This window comes from Rana temporaria, chromosome 8 (genome assembly GCF_905171775.1).
Source record: "Rana temporaria chromosome 8, aRanTem1.1, whole genome shotgun sequence".
NCBI lineage: Eukaryota > Metazoa > Chordata > Amphibia > Anura > Ranidae > Rana > Rana temporaria.
Window position 1 is genome coordinate 95619246 of NC_053496.1, and position 21607 is coordinate 95640852.

Sequence of the window (21607 nt, forward strand, 5' to 3'; positions counted from 1 at the left end):
TTTTACAGAAAATTACAGAGCTTTACAGCTGCACATATCTGTCATCAAGCCCCAGTGTGTGGGGCTAAACATGTCAGAGGGCATGGCTGGAGCGGCACTGGCGGAGGCCACATTCATTCATATATTCATGAACAGGGATCGGTGGTTGGTGTTCCTTCCTTTCTCTGATAATGCTTTACAGCTGCAGATTGAAAAGGAAGGGACATTTTTAATATCAATGGATTACAATGAATTATAATAAGACTTGTGATCCTGCCCTTTGCCGGGTCTTTGAGACCCTTCTATCAAAACCATTAAAAATAAAACTGACTCTAAACCATTATATTACAACTTTCTACCTTTATTTTATTCTGGTTGGATACTACAACCAGCACAGTGGCTTAGTGGTTAGCACACTTGAAGCCTCGTCAGCATACTGGAGTTTGCATGTTCTCCATGTGCTTGTGTTAGTTTCCCTCCAGGTACTATGGTGTCCCGCCACACTCCCAAAAATGCACTGGTAGGTAAATTACAACCTGCTAAAAAGTGGCCATAGTATGTGTATGTATGCACGCAAGATGGAGACTTTTGTTTGTAAGCTCCTTGAAGGCAGAGGCTGATGGGAACATAAAAAAACTAAACCGAAAAATATGTTGCACAAAAAGTGTCACCAAATAGTAAAAAATAATAATTTCTCAGTGGCAGTTGTACTCACAAAATATCCACATAAACATTATACAGGATTATGCAGATTTTGTAAGTTTGCCCAATTACAAAGAAATTAAGGGTCTATAATGTGTTATCATAGGCGTATTTTAAATGACAGAGACAGAATATCAACCAAAAATCCAGAAAAAAAAAAACCAGACTAAAACACACAGATGACAGTCCCCCTCTCTGCAGTCTGAGCTGCACTGTGGATGAATGAGAAGTCTGTATAGAGACTGCTATTCATTCAAAAAATGAAATATAATAAACAGTGCTTAATATATTTCATTCACAAACTGACAAATAGTAAACACAGTTTACTATGTGTCAGTGATTAATGAATAGTCAAGGGATCAGTACCGTGTTCGCTGTCTGTATTTGGTAAAACACATGCCCCCGCTGCTCTCCATCCATTCAGCAATCTCCCACACTAGCAGCAGCTGCAGCCGGCAGGTGAAGGGGGAGGGAGAGTCAGACAGCAGCTTCAGGTGAGGGATCTGTTTTCCCTGCAGCTCCCAACGTTGATGGGTAGAGGAGGAAAGCTGACAGCTGCAGGAGATCAGGTTTGTGCAACGGGTGAAGTGGCAGGGAGGGGGAGCCTAGGGGCAGTGCCACTCCCCTGAGAAATGCAGCCCAAGGCATATGCCTTGTTGGCCTCGTGGAAAATACGTCCCTGCTAATTATATTTCAATTTGGTGAAGAAGTTTTGCTTTAAGACATGATTGCATAGATTTTTCACTTGGACCACTTGTATGTTTCAGGATTAAAGGGGAACCAAATTGCTTTAGAGCCAGTTCACAACACTGCGTTACAGTAACACTCTACTGCAGGGCTCAAAATTTCAAGTCAGGCCTCAAGGGTTACTCGCCACCAATTGCCCCGCCTAAACCCCTACCATGTCCTGCCCCTAATCCCGTCCCTAAACCCGCCCTCATAAATTACCTCATGAAATAACACTACTTTTATGTTTTGTTTTGAATAACTTAATTCTATTTTATGCAGTCAGCGCCAGGTCACCCACTAACACACAGCTCCTTTCTCTATCTGCAACGTAGAGAGCATTATGACTCTCATGTGGTCCAAGGGAGGGGCGAGCACGACACTCCACACCAGGGAGAAAGCCTTGCATTACTGTGTGGAGTTACAGACAGAAGAACAGGAAGTGAGGATTTCTCAGAAAAAAATAAGGACATTTAAAAGCAAAATGGAAGGATGAGGTAAGTGAAGGAGGACTGCATTAAGGTAAAGGAAGCTATTTAGGGAAAAAAAATGTACCTTTACAACCCCTTTAACTATGAGCACTGTACCGCCTGGCCTGACCTGTAATCAGTGTCTGCAGTTGCAGGATGTATTCTCTTTCACAACGTATTAATCTTTTGTCTACGGCCTGTATCATTTGATAAACTCTGTCATTTTATTTTTGTGTGTGTGACTTCATCTGAAATACAAAATGTCTGATGAAACAAAATTGCTGAAGCAAATGTATGCACTGAATATGCAATAAAACTTCCATGGGATAAGCTACACAGTAGACTGTGATTTTGGCAGCCAGGTTTACCAAAAGCCATATAAATGTATGTTTCATAAACATGTTCTGGAGAGGTTGCGTATAGACTAACTACGCAAGTGATTTTGTCGCTGCAACTAATTGCTACTATGTTGCTGCTACAAAGTCACCTGTGTAGCTTAGCCCTAGTAATAGTGATGCTTAAGAAATGTTCACATGTATTATCTGATGGGAAGCGTTTTATAGAACTTTATATCAAATACTACAGAAAAGATATGCACATAAATGTCAAACCCAATGAAATACTGATCCATTCCATACAAAAAATGTCCATCAGTTACACAATGAAATACTACACAGTGAGCCCAATGAAATGCAACAAAATTCTAATTCAAGCTGCAATAAAAAAACAAAATAAGAACATTGATTAATGCTGGAACAACAGCACCTAACAGTGCCATAAAGAAACACCAAAGCACCAGATCCCAAATCAGGAGGTATTTGACCAGGTTGGCTCTTATATATTTGGCTGTGGTAATCTTTGTGTACTAAGGTTTTTAACCACATGCCGACCAGCGCACAACGATATACGTTGGCACAATGGCGTGGCTGGGCAAATGGGCGTACAGGTATGTCCCCTTTAAATTGCGGCATTGTGGGCGCGCACGTCCGCCACGTGCTCAGTGACCATGCCCGCGGGACCTGCAGGACCTGCAGACTGAATGTCCACCGGTGTCCCGCGATTGTGTCACGGAGCGGCAGAACGGGGTGATGCCTATGTAAACAAGGCATTTCCCTGTTCTACCTAGTGACAGGACAGTGATCTACAGCTCCCTTAATCGGGAGCAGTGATCACTGCCGTGTCACTATTAGCCCAGCCCCCCAAAAGTTATAATCACTCCCTAGGACACACTTAAAGTGGTTGTAAACCCCTTTTGACTTTTACCTACAGGTAAGCCTATAATAAGGCTTACCTGTAGGTATAAAGAATATCTCCTAAACCTGTACGGTTTAGGAGATATTCCCCTCGCAATGCGCCGCTGATTGCAGCGGCGCATGCGCAGGAGGGAATCCACGGCGAAAGGACCGGCAGCCGCCGACCCTTGCCGATTTTTAATCTCCCGCGCGGGAGTGACGTCATCGCCGCTCCAGCCAATCACAGTGCTGGAGCAGCGATAGCCGGAAGACACGCGGAGCAAGATGACATCTCGCTCGGCGTGGACCAGGTAAGTGTTCTTCTATGTGGTGCATACTAGCTGATTATGCCTTTTGCCTTGCAGGTTTGAAAAAAAAAATTGTTTATGCGGTTTACAACCGCTTTAACCCCATTCCGCGCCCCTAGTGTTTAGCCCCTTCCCTGCCAGTGCCATTTACATAGTAATCAGTGAATTTTTATAGCACTGATCGCTGTATAAATGACAATGGTCCCAAAAATAGCATCAAAAGTGTCCAATGTGTTCGTCATAATGTCGCAGTCACGATAATATCGCAGTTTGACGCCATTACCAATAAAAAAATTATAAAAATCTATCCCCTATTTTGTAGACGTCATAACTTTTGTGCAAACCAATCAATGTATGCTTATTGTGATTTTTTTTTTACCAAAAATATGTAAAAGAATACATATTGGCCTAAACTGAGGAAAAAATATTTGTTTTATATATTTTTGGGGGATATTTATCATAGCAAAAAGTCAAAAATATTGCTTTTTTTTAAAATTGTTGCTAGTTTTTTGTTTAATAGCGCAAAAAATAAAAAACACAGAGAAGATTAAATACAACCAAAAGAAAGCTCTATTTGTGGGAAAAAGGACGCCAATTTTGTTTGGGTGCAATGTTGCACGATTGCGCAATTGTCAGTTAAACGAAGCAGTGTCGATTGGCAAAAAGTGCTCTGGTCAGGAAAGGGGTAAATTCTTCAGGGGCTGAAGTGGTTAAGGTATTTTGATGGTACCTTGTCTGGATTAAGGTGACATTTAGCAGTTTTCCTCATTAGTGAAAGTAAGTGTTTGTATTTGCGCTTTAGCTGTAATAAAATCAGTGGTGTGGCTGATCATGTACATTTGCAGAAATACCGGTACTGATCCACACTCTACACACCTTCAGATGTAGCATCCAGAGCACTGAGCTTATGTTGGGTGTTTTTCAATACTGATCCACAGCTCAAAAAGTTCTGTAATCAGAAAATGTTCTTGCATAGTTATGAAGTGAAAATGAGATGTAGATGATTGACTCAGTTCACAAAGCTAATCAGGACCATGAGGATCCTTATTTTTAGCCCTGTGACTATTATTTTCATTTCTGGTTGAACTTCTTTAACCACTGAAGGACCGAGCCTCTTTCTCAGATTTGGTGTTTACAAGTTAAAAACAGTTTTTTTTTTGCTAGAAAATTACTTAGAACCCCCAAACATTATATATATATTTTTAACACCCTATTGCAATACATTCTGTCACATCGTATTTGTGCAGCGGTTTTACTAGTGCATTTCTTTTCTTTTTTAAATACATTTTTTTTAATAAAAAATAAGACAACAGTAACGTTAGCACAATTTTTTTTTATGGTGAAAGATAAAGTTATGTCGAGTAAATTGATACCCAACATGTCACGATTCAAAATTGCGCCCACTCGTGGAATGGCGACAAACTTTTACCCTTAAAAATCTCCATAGGCGACGTTTAAAAAATTCCACAGGTTGCATGCTTTGATTCACAGAGGAGGTTTAGGGCTAGAATTATTGCTGTCGCTCTAACAATCGCGTCAATACCTCACATGTGTGGTTTGAGCACCGATTTCATATGCGAGCACTGCTCACGCATGTTTTTGCATCTGCGCGCGAGCTTGTTGGGACGGGGCGCTTAAAAAAATATATATTTTTTTTATTTATTTTTCTTTATTTTATTTATTTTGACACATTTTTTTTTTTTTTTAATTGGGTCACTTTTATTCCTTGTAATAGAAAAGGGCATGACAGGTCCTCTTAAATATGAGATCTGTGGTCAAACATATTCATATTCACTCTAAAATGCAATAAAAAATAATTAAATGTCATTTGGAAAAAAAATTACAAAAAAAATGTCCCTTCGAATTACTTAGAACCCCCAAACATTTATATATATTTTTTCTAACACCCTAGAGAATAAAATGGCGGTTGTTGCAATACTTCCTGTCACACCATATTTGCACAGCAGTCTTACAAGCAAACTTGGAAAAAATACACCGTTTTGAATAAAAATAAGACAACAGTAAACTTAGCACATTTTTTTTTATATTGTGAAAGATAATGTTACACCGAGCAAATTGATACCCAACATGTCACGCTTCAAAATTGCCCTTAAAAATCTCCATAGGCTACGTTTAAAAAATTCTACAGGTTGCATGTTTTTAGTTACAGGAGGAGGTCTAGGTGTGGTTTAAACATTGTTTTCATATGCGGGTGCTGCTAACGTATGCGTCTGCTTCTGCACGCAAGCTCAGCAGGACGGGACACGTTTTTTTGTTTTTTTTTAATCTTATTTATTTTACCTTTTAAATATTTTTTAAATATTTTTTTTTTTTAAATTGTGTCACTTTTTTTCCTATGGCAAGGAATGTAAACATCCCTTGTAATAGAAAAAAAGCACCTCTTAAATATGAGATCTGTGGTCAAAAAGACCTCAGATCTCATATTTATGCTAAATTCAATGTCATTTGAGAAAAAAAGTCTCTTTAAGAGCTATGGGCGGAAGTGAATTTTGACACATCCTGCACACACAGAAGAGGATCCGATCACCTCTGCTGCTACCGACGGCTCTAGTAAGTGGCGCAGGGCACCGGAGCGTGGCGGGAGGGGGGGCCCTCTCCCGCTGGGAAAAAAAGTGATCTAGCGCTGAATCCGCAGCGGAGACCAATTTTATCTGAAAGTGGACCGCCCACTGAAGAAGAGGATATAGGGGTTATGGCAGCTATGTGCTGCCATAACAATGATATCCTTTTTCAAAGTACCGCCGTATAACAACGGCGGTGATCTGTAAGTAAAAACTGTAATTTCTTGCAAAATAAGGATTCTTATCTTGCCATTTTTAGCTTTGTGAATTGAGACTTAGTGTTACTAAACCCAGGACCCTGCATTCACTATATCTGGTCTCCCACAGAGCACAGAACATGGAAATGCATTTATTTTAGTAAATATAAACTGCTAAATACCTTTTATCATTAGCAGTATATAGCAGTCTTGTGACTTCTATCAGTGTTTAGCCAAGCACTAGTTAAAGCTTGTAGGAGGAGTTTTCTGACTGTCCTATGAGACTGCAAGCCCCTTGACTCTCTGTCTGGGCAGTACTGATTGGCCCTGCGCTGATCACATGCACACTCCCAAACAAAAACAAAAAAAAACTTTTTAGCAATACACACCAAACTGAGCATGTGCAGCTTGACTCCATAGGCTATGTGTTATCAGGAAATTATCAGGGGACAGTAAACAAAGGGGAGGATCAGAGAAGCCAGAATCAAACAGCCTTTTTACACAATGCAGAGGAGTATAACAGGCATGCTTTACTGCATATACGCACTGATTTTACTGTTGTGAATTGAGCGACACTTTAAATGTCTTATTATTTTTTGTTGCTCATTTTCCTAAAGTGTGGATCACAGATAAATATTTTGATAAGTATTACAGCTACAACTTATAAAAGATTAGTTCTGTACTATTTTTCTTACTCTTTCCCATTTTTTTAAAACAAAAGATTACGGCCCCCGCTCTTACAGTTTTCCATTGAACATGACTGATGGCTCTGATCTCTGCATTACATACAGAATTACATGCCAAACTTTTTTGCTTCATCTATTTTGCATATTTCAGGCTATATAAAGTTGTAGTGAAAAACACAGAAGAACTTCAATAACATTTTTTCCAAAAGAAAATTCAAGCAAATCCACCTATCTAGATGGACTAAAATCTATATTACAATTTCAAGCTGCTGAACAACCAAACAAGTTTATGCAGTGTACATTGTGTTCCGTGCATAATGTATTTCATGCATTCAAATAAGTTCAACATTTCTAACATTAAAGACTGTTATGTATTCAGAAGTGAAAAGTGTTTATGGAGAGAGAAAGTTAAATTCAATAGTAAAATTTGCAGCTTGGTAATCTTGGCAAGGAGAGAACATTTTGTAGACCTTTTGTTGTAACTAACTTGGGTTCTTCCGTGTTTTGCCACGTTAGGATTTTGAATGTTTTGTTATCAAGAGAAACCTAATTCTGTCACTGACAGTACATTTTGCGTTGGTGTACAGCAACCTGTCTGTGTTGGTTTGGTTTATCACTTAAGTTTTCCACTGATAGGCATTTAAATATCTCCCAAATGTTTGGTAAATTTGAAACAAAACATACACTTAGGTTTAGATTTTGTCAGTTTGTAATTTTGTATAATTTTGTAAGAATGTATTTTTATATGTGAACCTAATTTTTGTGAATGGTTCCAAATTATCATCACATTGTGGATGGTTCCAACAGCATCATAGTGTACATGCAGACATGCCAGCAGTGACCATGATTTCATGCTCTCCTGCCTCTGAATGGGTTTCCAGTGATAAATACCTACAAAAAGTTTTTGTTTGGGCTGAAAGCATGGTGTATGAGTTTTTAGACTCGCTGGTTTGCTGGACCCATGCACATTTTATTGTTTAGCAATCCAGTCACATTTTTTCAGGTGAAATGTTGAAACACACCTGCCTTAGTGTAAATGATCAGAACCAAGAATACAAAAGAAATATTTTTTCTATGTTCAATAGACATGTGCATTCGTTTTCGTCCAAATTAGTTTTCCTCAGAATTTCAGGTATTTTCGTTAACGTTTTAACAAACAAAAATGAACGCGCAGAATCCGAAATCCGAAAGATCCAACATAAAAAAATGCTTTATTTTCGTTGCTAGGACAGTTCGATATAGATAGGAGATTCAACACTGACAATATCAATCTGTGTCTATCGAACCTGTGGTCGAATGTGCCTAACCTTAACTCTATTAGTCCAAGATTATTCTACATAGAGAGGAAAGATTCGACATTATAGAGACAGTGTTGAGGTAGACCATTCGACATGAACAACGAAGATTCGACGAAGCAGCGAAAAACATACAAATGTCGAATCTGTCATTGAAGGCTTATGGTGTCTGTCGAAAGTTCTAAGAAGATTCGATAAGCAGCTAGACTGTACGACACCGCAATTGTACATTTCAAAATTCTCGGCCCATAGGCTATAGAAGAATTCGAATGTTGGTTGACTAGTAATAATAATTTATAAAAATAATTATTACTAGTCCTACAACATTAGAGTTCTATAGCTTGTGGGAGTAACATTCGACTGGAAATGTACGATTGCAGCGTCGTACAGTTTAGCTGCTCTGTCGAATATTTTAGAACTTTCGACAGACACCATAAGCCTTCAATGACAGATTCGACCTTAATTAATTCGGATTTTCGGACGAATGCATTTTTTAACTAAACAAAATAAATAAAAACGAATTTCAGGAGTAACTAAATAAATGTATTTTTCGGACAAAAAAACTAAATTCCGAGACAAAATATTTCAGTGTGCACATGTCTAATGTTCAACATGAATGACAAGCAAGCTAGGGTCACGCTGTCACATCATTGTACAATCAGCTACATAGATTTAGCAATCACTTTGTGCACGTGTTCAAGATATGAGCATAGTCAAGTGATTTATTCCTACTCTTGTTAATTTTTGCCGGAAATCAAGCCTATTGTCTATACTCTAGATACATCATGCTTTTTGAAAAATTTCCACATGCAACAGTAAAGGTAAAATAGAAACAAGAATAAAGACTCACATTACATTACTGTTTGTCAATAGCTTGACATTCTCAGATATTTTTGCTTTTTTTTCAATTAGTTCAGTATGTTTCCAGGTAGTGGTTTTGAGGAAAATAGAGGAATACTGCCAGAAACTTCAATTAATGCAGGAAACAGATTTGATTAATTTGGCATTACCACTTCCCACCCAGGATATTGTCAATAACTTCTATGCAAGATGTAGAAACCTTGCAAGAAGATCTAAACACATTAATGGGGTGGGCAACCACATGACAAATGAGGTTTAATGTTGAAAAATGTAAAATAATGCATTTGAGTGCCAAAAATATGAATACAATTTAGTCACTAGGGGGAAAACCTCTGGGGGAATCTAGGATAGAAAATGACATGGGGGTCCTAGTAGATAATAGGCTCAGCAATGGCATGCGATGCCAAGCTGCTGCAAGCAAAGCAAACAGAATATTGGCATGCATTAAAAAAGTGATTAACTCCAGAGATAAAGCGATAATTCTCCCGCTCTACAAGACTCTGGTCCGGCCGCACCTAGAGTATGCTGTCCAGATCTGGGCACCAGTCCTGAGAAGTGATGTGTGGGAACTGGAGAGAGTCCAGAGAAGGGACACACAGCTACTAAACAGACTAGAGGATCTCAGCTATGGGGAAAGACTGCATGCACTGAACTTATTCTCTCTGGAGAAGAATCGCTTGAGATGGCATATGATTTCAATGTACTGGTGACCTCACAATAGGGAGAAAACTTTTTCACGCAAGGGAATTTAATAAAACACAGGACCATGCACTAAAATTAGAAGAGAAGCGGTTTAACCTTAAACTACATAACGGGTTCTTTACTGTATGAGTGGTAAGAATGTGGAATTCTCTTCCACAAGCAGTGGTTTCAGCGGGGAGCATCGATAATTAAAAAAAAAACGATTAGATGGGCACCTAAACGACCACAACATACAATACATACAATGTACTATTAACATAAAAAAACTCACACACAGGTTGGACTTTATTGACTTGTGTCTTTTTTCAACCTCACCAACTGTGCTACTATGTAATTGATGGCTGGACGGGACATTCCTTGATAGATCGATGTCGGTTTTCTGCCAGTTCCATGTGATCGCTGTGACCAATCACAGCAGATCACATGACAATTGTAAACAATGGATGGCTTTCTTTCATGCCATACATTGTGTACAATTGTGTCACACTGATCACATGGTACAGACAGAGCCAATCACAGGCCATCTACACCATGTGATTGGGTGTGACCAATCACAGCTAATCACAATAAAACACACTGAATGAATCAGTTTAATTTAGTAAAAATGGTTGCTTATACCGGTGAAATTTACTGGTATAAACAATCATATAATGTGCAAAAAAATAAATCCTAATAATTTCCCCAGTGTTACTATGGCAACGCTGTATTGTTCTGGTCACAGTGCAGAAAGTAAAAAATCACAAAAAAAGTCGTAAAAAAACAAAGATTTTTCTTTTTTCGTACATACTGTTGCCAGTCTGTGTCCCTGATCATCATCACACCCATTATATAATAACGCTGTACTGCACTGCAATGGTGTCAGTATGTAAAAAAAAAAAAAAAAAATCTTAATTTTCCAAAAATATTGGCCAGGGCAGAAAGGGGGTAAAAATGCCAGGTATTGAAGTGTTTAACTTTCTTTGAAGCTGAGCTGTGGAGGAATTTAAAAACTACCCTTGCTCCCTTAGTAGCTGGTGCTCTCCTTTTATCTACTGCATGGTCCTGCATTGTATGTGATGATGTGAGAGTGCAACCAAACAGCATCAAAGAGAAGTGGCTTCAGGGGACTGATCACATAGAGAGGAAGAAGCCTCCAAGAACCTCCAAGAGTGAGGAATTGGGTAAGTAAAAACAATAATATAAAAAATATTGAAATACTGTAAAAAAAAAAATTAAAGTAGTGTTAAACCTGAAATCAAAACTGTAATAGATGTGGTAGTTGCATTAGTTTTATTTTTATTTATTTTTATCTCCACACTACACATTACATTATTGTGACTTCATCAAGGTGCAAGGAGCGTTGGGTGGAGCCCTACATGCTACACAGAGTCCTTATCAAGCTGCAACCCAATCCATCCGAGAAAGTGAGCTATCAGCCAAACCGAATAGTGAGCGATGAGCCACAGGTTGCATCCCGCTCAGTATAGCTGTGCTTACCCCAATACTGATTGTATGTTTGGAAATGCTGTTTTAAGGTCAATAAATGGGGACATAATTAGTACACCGTGAGCACTATATTTTGTTCCTCTATCTATGACCTGATGATGACTGTGAGATTGAACAAGTGAGGAAAAGAACCTGAGAACCAGTGCATAGCTAATCACGGCTTTTATAGCGATCAGGTATGTTTTGACTTTTTTTAATCAAAATTTATTTTTTAAAGGTGAGAATCCATCTTTTTACCTCTCTCTGAAGGTGGTGGATATCTGGTATCTGGTACTTTGGGAATGAGAATCACCATATATTGTTGGAGCACGGACTGATGCATTTATGGCCTGTTTTTGATATACACCGACAGGTTTCTAACATATAGGGGCAGATTCAGGTACATCGGCGTATCTTTGTGCCGGCGTAGCGCATCTCATATGAGCTACGCCGACGCAACATTGAGAGGCAAGCTGAGTATTCACAAAGCACCCGCTCCCATATTTGCGCCGGCGTAACGTAAATGGGCCGGCGTAAGCCCGCCTAATTCAAAGTAGGCAGGTAGTGGGCGTGATGTATTGAAATTAACCGTGACCCCATGTAAATGAATGGGCGATCGAATGGCGCATGCGCGCGCATGCTCAGAGTCACGTTGCATATACTCTCTAAGATACGAAGGCTCAATGCGTACGACGTGAATGTAACTTACGCCCAGCCCCATTCTCGTACGACTTACGTAAACAACGTAAAATTCGACGGCTGTTCCGATGTCCATACCATAACATGACTTACCCCTGCTTTATGAGGGATAACTATACGCCGGACGTACGCCTTACGTAAACGGCGTAGATTACTGCGACGGGCGTAAGTACATTCGTGAATCGGCGTATCTAGGTCATTTACATATTCGACGTGTAAATCAATGGAAGCGCCCCTAGCGGCCAGCATAAATATGCACCCAAGATACGACGGCGTAGGAGACTTACGTCGGTCGGATGGAGCCAGAATTCAGGCGTATCTGGTTTCAAGAATACGGCGCATAGATACGATGGCGCATCCTAGAACTTACAGATACGTCGGTGTAAGTTCTCTCTGAATCTGGCCCATACTGTATATTAAGCACTATTTTGTAAAAATATTATTTATGGAATCTATTTTATCATTTGTGTGAGAAATATTATAGAGTGTAGACACTGATTTTGAGTTTAAGATTTTTAGCTCAGCAAATTAGATGATTCATTTGTAGAAGTTTTGTTAACTTCGGGTGCTGCAGCTTTTTCTTTGTAGTTTATTGGCGAGTGCAAAGATTATTGATTTATTGCCAGGAATTACATGTCACCTTGTAAAACTAATGTTCCGTGCAGTAAAGCCTTGAATTTAATTTCTAAATGTATCATGATTATGTCAATCTCCTTTGGGTTATTAAAAGACAAGTACCGGTATGTGTTTGACTATCATGATCTTTAAGAACTATATAGTATAATTAAGTAAAGATGCTGCTGTTAATTTGTAAGTTCCTGGATTTTATTTATCAAACTTAAGTTATTAGTCTATCTGAACATCACATTTTTTTAAATTAAAAATTCATATTAAATTTTATAGGGTATATTTATAAATGTTTTAACACATGAATCACACAACTTTACCAAGTATTCACACATTTTTCCAAATTAATCCAATTAAAATTTATGAGATGTAAAAGTTCAAATTTCTAATTTGTGAAATGTAAAAGTTAACAGGTGACAGTTATAAATAGACCCCCTTAGTGTCACAAACCCACTTGTCTGTTACAGAAACTGATGTAGTTTTTTCTGTATCCTTGATTAGATTCCCTCTTACAACACTTATGCGTCTCATGTGAATTAATAAAGTGAAGTATTGTGAACAAACACAAAAAATACCGCCATGTGAATAAACGAACATAATAACATATTGTAAAACAAAATTAATCAGAAAATTATTCATCAAAATATTAATCAAAAAAGATTAAAGTTCATAAAAAATAAATAAAAAATAATACAATTGTATTTTTTGTCCAAAAAAATATACATATAAAGGGCCAGATTCACGAACAATTGCGGCGGCGTAACGTATCCCCTTTACGTTACTCCGCCACAAGTTTTCGTCGTAAGTGCTTGATTCACAAAGCGCTTGCGTGTAAACTTTCGGCGGCGTAGCGTAAATCCGTCCGGCGCAAGCCCGTCTAATTCAAATGGGGTGTGTATCATTTAAATTAGGCGCGTTCCCGCCCCGAACATTCTGCGCATGCTCCGTTAGGAAATTTCCTGCTGTGCTTTGCGCGAAATTACGGCGCCCCGACGTGTTTTTGAACGGCAACGTGCATTACGTCCTTTCGTATTCCCGGATGTCTTACGCAAAAAAAAATTTGAAATTCGACGCGGGAACAACGGCCATACTTTAACATGGGCTGTCTATTGTTACACCACCGAAATAGCAGCCGTAACTTTGCGACGCGAAAAGCCAACTAGCGACGACGTAAGAGAATGCGACGAACGAGCGTACCTTCGTGGATTGCCGTAAACAGCTAATTAGCAAAACGACGCGATCTCCACCCAGCGGCCGCCAAAGTATTGCATCCTAAGATCTGAAGGCGTACAAAGCCGTACGCCTGTCTGATCTTAGCCAAATGCCGTTGTATCTTTGTTTGTGAATTACAAATAAAGATACGACGCGGCAAATTTGAAAGTACGCCGGAGTATCAGCAGATACTTCGGCGTACTTCTTCTCTGAATCTGACCCAAAGTGTCCTGGTGTTTTCATTTCAATCCATGTTCAAATCTTTCATCACCTTACAACATGTTTCCCCTTAATAGGCTTCTTCCCAGAAGGGAAATGATGAAATGATCCATACTTGTTGATGATCTCTTGGTTGGATTACCCTCTCTATTGCCATAATTTATCCTAGTTGGTGTAAATGCATTATTTTAGCTTTAATAAGCCTTTTTGTAAACTTATTATACGATGAGTCTTCCCTATGTTTAAACCCAATACATACACTGAGTGGAGAGCATCAATCGATCCCAGGCTGGAGTGTACAGGGCTGGAAAGCTACTGTAATTAGGAGGCTGCTGGATTGATCCATTGAGGCAGCGGGATTACATACAGGAGTAATCTACATATCTGTTCACCTCATGCAATATATGATCTCTTATAACTTGGAGATCATTGGGATCTGGTAAGCAGCACATTTAATTATACAGTGGAACCTCGGATTACGAGTATAATCCATTCCAGGAGAATGCTCGTAATCCAAAGTACTCGTATATCAAAGCGAGTTTTCCCATTGAAGTCAAGGAAACGTAAATAATTAGTTCCACATTGACATGCGGCCAGAGGTGGGGGGCGCCGGAGAGCCTCGGGAACACACGAAAAGGCCAGAGGACAACTCGGCTGACCTCGGCAAACCTCGGAAAAGCTCGGGAACAGCGTATTTCCGAGTCTTTACGATCATTTCCGAACTGCTCCGAAAGGCACCGTTCGGCTCTGCTCGGCTCCTGCGCCCCCCATCTCAGGCCAAATGCGGTACTGCACACCGCTTTGGCTTGAATCCTGCTAGTTTTGCGAGACAACACTCGCAAACCGAGTTAGGATTTTTTTTAAAACAGTGCTCGTATTGCGAAACGCTCGTTTTACTGGGTTCTCTGATACAGATGATCTGAGAAACTGGTGTGCTAAAAAAATATACATATCCCTGGCAGAATTTTTAGGATGTGGACCAGTTTCTTAAGAAAACATGAGTGATAAGATTGAACACATATTTTATTTTATTGTGATTCAAATTAAACTTTTATGCATCACAGAATAGCACTGTTATTAAGCAAACTAGAAAAACATTGCAAAAGTTTGCATACCATTAATTCTAATTATCATGTTTGACATCAGTTATTACCTGCATTGTTTAATAAGAGTTGTGAATAGGTTATTTTATTTTCTCATATGATAAAGCTGCCCATTCTTTGCAAAAAGCCTCTAGTTAATTTAAATCCCTACATTATTTGTCTGTCTAGCATTAAGTCCTAAATTGACTCAATGATGTTATGGTCAGTAAATTGTAATCATCACTCTAGAACACATATGTCAAACCCAAGGCCTGCGGGCCGAATCTGGCCCGCCAGACCTTGTCATGTAGCCCTCCCACACAGTTTTGCAGCCGGATTGTGGCAGATGTCCATTCTACCACCTCGGCTCTCGTATCTTTTAGGTAATTGTTATGTTGTAATGTTCAAGTGTACCTTGTATGCAGATTCAGGGCTGATTATAAACTTATGGACACAACTGTAGGGAGAAATAATAACACTCACTAGCATAAGATATTCTTTTTATGACTTAGGCCACCATATAACTTACCAGTAATAAGGTTGTCCACCAAAGTTGTTGGCATACAGAAAATTCCCACTAGCAAGTCGCTGACTGCAAGGTTCAGAATGAACATGTTTGTAACTGTACGCATCTGGCGATTCTTTAGTACAATGAAGCATACCAACATGTTGCCAATCATACACATAAGAAAGATGAAAGTATAGGCCAAGATAAACATGGCGGCTACAGAGGATGAGTGCTGGTAGTAGAAGGAGAATGTTAGATTATCTCTGGAGACATGGGTCTTATTCCCAAAGCCAAGGGAACTGATGTTGAAAGGTGGCACAACAGGTCCTGAAAAAAAAATAGAATAATAAATTAGTATTTTGATCTCTTAAGGTTTTGTAGTGATCAAATGACTTTCATGTTAGTTATTCACAATCATGCTTTTATCTTCAGAGACATTTTAGAAGCGCCCAAACCTTTTGTTTCACATGAAAAATAAGCGGAATGACTTTGTTGTTTCATTTTAGATTCTCTAAAAAATGTTGGTTCTTTTTTCTTAAGGAGAGAAGTCTGCATTTTTAATTTCGTTTGAAAGATTTGTATTAAAGAAAATTATTTAATTTATAGGAGTCAGAATTGTTACCTTTCTGCGTAAACTTAATGTTTAGGGCCAATGCTAGACTTTTAAAGGATTTGTCTCTGAATATTGTATGTTTTAGAATGGGTTCCTCACAGTTTTTTTTTAGCACTTGACTATACTATAAAATAATTATTTTCCTTCATTTACAGTATTTCTATGGTCAAGTTGTGTGAGAACAGCATGTAAAATATATAACAAATGTTCAAACCTTAATACCCACTTGCATTTTGAAAGCACAAGTAAATGAATAAATAAAATGATCATATATTATGATCCTGTTACCTAGCTAGTGTATGAAATAAACAAGAACATTGCTGTATTAAGTTTAAATCACCATTTCATGAAAGATAGATTAGGAAACTCACATGATGTTCAGTTAAAAAACAGCATTTTAATGCCGTTTTTAACTGAACATCATGTGACTGAATGGACTGAACGTATACATTCCTTTATGATAAGCGCTGCTATGTTTTTTATTGTTTATGTTTGTTACCAGCAAATGCGCTGGCAGCTTATGAAATATTTGTCAGTTGTTCAAGCACAGATTTTTCTAGGATTTTTTACAATAACAAACATATAGTGGTGTTTTCTCAAATATTACTGCAAAAGTCACATACGCTTTGAATAAGAATTCCTCAGGTGTTGTCTAAGGCTCTCGTGACCCCATTATTTAGGGTCTACTCTCCAGATTTTATTGATCTAACAGTGCTTTTTCCCACTAAGGGCAATAGAAACTCCTTTCAGTCACTCTGTCCTCCTCAGAATTGCTTAATCAGCACTTAATATTAACAAATTCGAACGAGAAAGGAAAGAATCTCCAAAGTGTGTGAAGCAGTTGTTGTTTTCATATATGTGTGAACATGATGCTCTTGTTTGCATATACATTTCATATGTGTATGTAACGGAAGGTCTAGGTGCTCAATGTATCCATCCCTTTATATGCTCCCAGATGTAGACTGACATAAATTAGACTTAAGGGCCTTAGGCCCTGTACACACGAGCAGACATGTCCGATGAAAACGGTCCGCGGACCAGTTTTAGCAGACATGTTCGGTCGTGTGTACAAGGCCTCAGACTACATAGAGTGACCACAAGGTAATGTCGTTCCACATGTATTTGCAAATGTTGTGCAACTAGAATCTCTGAAGCCTCGTACACACGGCCGAGGAACTCGACGTGCCAAACACATCGAGTTCCTCGGCCAGTTCAGCCCTGAAGCCGCCGAGGAGCTCGGCGGGACGAGAGCTCCCATAGAACAACGAGGAAATAGAGAACATGTTCTCTATTTCCTCGCCGAGGTCCTCGTCGGCTTCCTCGGCCGAAATTGTACACACGGCCGGGTTTCTCGGCAGAATTCAGCCAGAAACTCGGTCGGAAGCTGAATTCTGCCGAGGAAACTGGTCGTGTGTACGAGGCCTCAGAGGAATTTATCAATACACTTCTTTAATTTTCAAAGTTTATCTAAATTTGCTGTGTGCTGGGAAATTTTGGTATTTTATGTTCTGCGGGAAGGGAAATTTTTTGTGCACCTTATTTTCTAACTAGTAAACAAATGGAGTAGTTGCCATTGCGCTGTGAAAGGCTTCTAGTGTTTTCTTATGCCTTAAAGTAAAGGTGGAATGGACCTGCCCTCCATTTATGTAGTGGTGGTTCCCAGCAGTCATTTGTCAGTGTGTTGTAGGAAACACAGAGTTGTTAGGGACAAATCACATGCAACATTTTGATGTCATTTTTCAGTACAATAGAGTCACTCTGTCATTGATTCTTTTTAATTTAAAGTGTGGCAGGTGTCTGTCCGCTTAAATAAGTGGCATAGTAAAAGTGATTAAATACAGCACACATAGTCACTACAATTTATTAGTAATTATTTTGAGTTAAATAAATAACCTTTAAAGCGTTTGTTAGCCCCAAATTTTTTTTATGGATCCTGCTCCTTTAACCACTTCAGCCCCAAACCATTCCACTGGTCAAAGACCAGGCCACTTTTTGCGATTCGGCACTGCGTCGCTTTAACTGACAATTGCGTGGTCATGCAAAGTGGCTCCCAATCAAAATGTACGTCCTTTTTTTACCCACCAATGGAGCTTTCTTTTGGTGGTATTTGATCACCTCTGCGGTTTTTATTTGTTGCGCTATAAACAGAAATAGAGGGCCAAGTTTAGGCCAATACGTATTTTTCTACATATTTTTTTTTTTTTTTTTTTTTTTTACTAGTAATGGCGGTGATCAGTGATTTTTATCGTGACTGCAACATTATGGCGGACACTTTTGACACCATTTTGGGACCATTGTAATTTTTACAGAGATCAGTGCTATAAAAATGTGATGATTACTGTAAAAATTACACTGGCAGTGAATGGGGTTAACCACTAGGTTTCACTATAGGGGTTAAGTGTGACCGGGTGAGTGATTCTTACTGTAGGGGGGATGAGCTGTGTGTGACATGACACTGATCTCTGCTCCAATTACACGGAGCGGAGATCAGTATCATAGTCACTAGGCAGAGCGGGGAGATGCTTGTTTACAATAGCATCTCCCTGCTCTATCTCTCCGTGAGACGATCGCGGGTATCCCCGCGCCGATCGAGTCTGTGGGACCCATGACTCAAAATACGAACAACAGGGAACGACATGTCCCAGACGAACCTACAAGCCTAGCTCAGGCAAACCTTTTTGTTTGATCATAAGATCAACACATACTTTTTTTGGTTCTCCAGAATCTCAGCTTTTCATTTATTTATGTTTATATTTTTTTTGTTCCATGATAATCTGTAAGAAGTCTATTAGGACAAGGAACCACATAGGTCACATACCTTTGGTTAGTGAGTGTTTTTCTTTAGCTTTTGGTTGGCGAAATATTCCTCCCCTCGATACACTCTGATCCCAATAGGGATGTCGGAGCGAGAGAGAATAAACACTGTTGGTAAGATGATAAACAGGAACCCTACGTGTTGCCTTGTCCACTTAATGTTGTATGCCTATGAAAGTTTCCGACTTGTTTGTATAACTGCCGTTTGAACAGCTAGCTCTAGTATGTTGCTTATGTCTTTTTCTGTAAAATCGTAATAAAAAATATTGAAACGAAAAAAAATTGGCATGGGGTTCCACCTAATTATTGGGGGATCAAAGTCGCGTCCCTGGTCATTGAAGTTGTACTTCAAGTCGTAGGGCAAAGTCGGATCCACAGTCATATGACTGTATTGTCAAAATCGCGGCAGCGAAATTGCAACAATATCAGGGGAATTTGGAGTAGCACAAGTGTGAAAGGGGCCTTAAACTGCAGCTTAGTAAAAGCTGCTTACATACTTTGCATGTAGTCAGTACAATATTTCTTGTTCTTCTTCTGCAAAATAAAATACTTTAATTAAGATTGCCAGCTGCTTATTGCAATATTGATGGTTATTGCCGATGAAAATCATACCATTTATTTTTTTTTATTTTTTTTTTCAATAATAAAGTATGCCTGGTCTCTCCCTGTTAACTTGCAGTCTAAAGCCCCGTACACACGGTAGGACTTTTGGCCAACCAACTTCAAAATCTGCAACTTTTCAAATTTGTCCGACCGTGTGTACGCTCCATCAGACCAACTTTTTCTGGTTTCATCCAACAAAAAGTTGGGTCTGCGAACGGACCAACTTTTCGGCAACAAAAGTCCGATGGTGCTTTGTGTGACCGTGTGTACAGCAATCCAACCAACTTTTGGACAAAGTGCAAATACGAATGCTGAAAACCAATGTTAAAAGCAACAAACAATAGCAGAAGTTAACCAAAGGGTGGCGGTAAAGAGCAGAAAATAGCAAAAAAAAACACATGATGTTAGGAAACTTTTAGAAAAGTTTGCAGAAAAGTCTGACTGTGTGTATGCTATGGGTGTGGCAGGACAAATCAATTAGGACAAAAATCCAAGGGAAATTTTGTTGGATGTCCTACCGTGTGTATGAGCCTTTAGAAGGCTGCCTATATACTGTGCATTAACTGCACAATTCTAGCTATTCTTTTTTTTTTTTTCTCAAATAACAGTTTTTATTAGGTATCTCATAGATAGTAACAAAACACAGACACAGAAGGAGTCAGAAAAGACACATATAAAATTGTAAACCCATGTAAAATATAAACCAGCTTATTCGGCAATGGTGTCAGCAAAACTAAACATAATAGACAGTATTCTAGAATTGGTATCACATAAAACTTGGCAGAGATAGTCTGCCTTTCCAGAAAAGAAGAAAAGAAGGGGAGAAAGAAGAAGAGAAAAGGAAATAAGTAGAGAAGAATCTAGCTATTCTTGGTGAAGTAATGCAGTCTAATTTAAATTTTTTGATAAAATCTGCCAGGTGTTTTCTTCCTATATTTGTGTCCTACTGAGGCTGATTACATAGTGGTCATTGAGATTATTCAATATTGTGTCTCTATCTTTGAATAACTACAGTAAAACTACTAGTCGAAAGTTTGACAATACTTCTCTTTTAAACCACCTTGTCACCATGTTCTCTAGTGGGAGTGATTTTAATCTGGTGGGAGTGACTGTAGCCTACTGTCTTCTTTGAGGTGGAAGCAATCCAGTAGCAGTACAGCCACCTGATTGCTTCCACTGACCCCCTACATGTATTCCAGGTTCTGCTATCCCACCTGCTGGTGTCACTGGGTAGAAGGGAACGAGACCAGTGAACACCTGTTTACGGATTTTCCCTAGCTAGTTAGAACCCAGGAGTAATGAGAATTTTGTGACTTTGGTTTCTGCTGTTTTATTCCCTGGCTGCTGTGGCTAGGAAGATTATAATAGAGTGCAATCTGCCCTCCATTGGCTTCAGAGTGCAGGGGAGACATTAGGGTACTAATATAAAAGTACACCCCTCAAAAAATAATTTAAGCTAGCCACGCCTCCACATACACGTGTGTGCGTATGTAAATGCACAGATCGGGGGAACCTATGAAGATATTAATTTCCCTACACATGCCACATATCATAAAAAACTCTAATAACACAGTGCTGTAAATTTCTTTACCTAAATCATATAACTCAAACAATAATAAATAGTTATAAATATGTGTTTTAACAATTAATCTATAACAGTGAAAACAATCCTGCTCCCTCCTTTAAAAGAATTATATCTCTCCCATGAAGTCAAATCAATGTTAAAATGCCTTTTGAATAAATCAGTGGATGAAACACTGTGTCAGGGTGCAGCTAGGTCATGGAAATCAGACAATACACATTATCCTAGAGGTGTTGCGAGGATGCGTGGGACAGCCAATTGCACTACTATGTGATCAGCTGGGATATATGATATGACATCCTTATGTTTAAAGTGTGAGTAGTCATTGGATGTTTTATAAATTTTTGTGTTTTTATGATAATACACAATGCAAGTTCCCTTTTCTTTACCCAATATCGGAGGAACCAATGGAATATTATTCATACCAGTGTATGGGAAGACTCT

At 38.9% G+C, this 21607-nt stretch overlaps 1 protein-coding gene across 1 annotated transcript in view; it reads right to left on the reverse strand.

Annotated features, from left to right (window-relative positions):
* Positions 1–21607, reverse strand: part of NPFFR1 (neuropeptide FF receptor 1) — a 237096-nt gene that overhangs the window by 126246 nt on the left and 89243 nt on the right. Inside the window, exon 2 of the mRNA XM_040362322.1 lies at positions 15573–15878. Coding sequence (XP_040218256.1) covers positions 15573–15878 — 306 coding nt within the window. The remainder of the gene's footprint in view (positions 1–15572; positions 15879–21607) is intronic.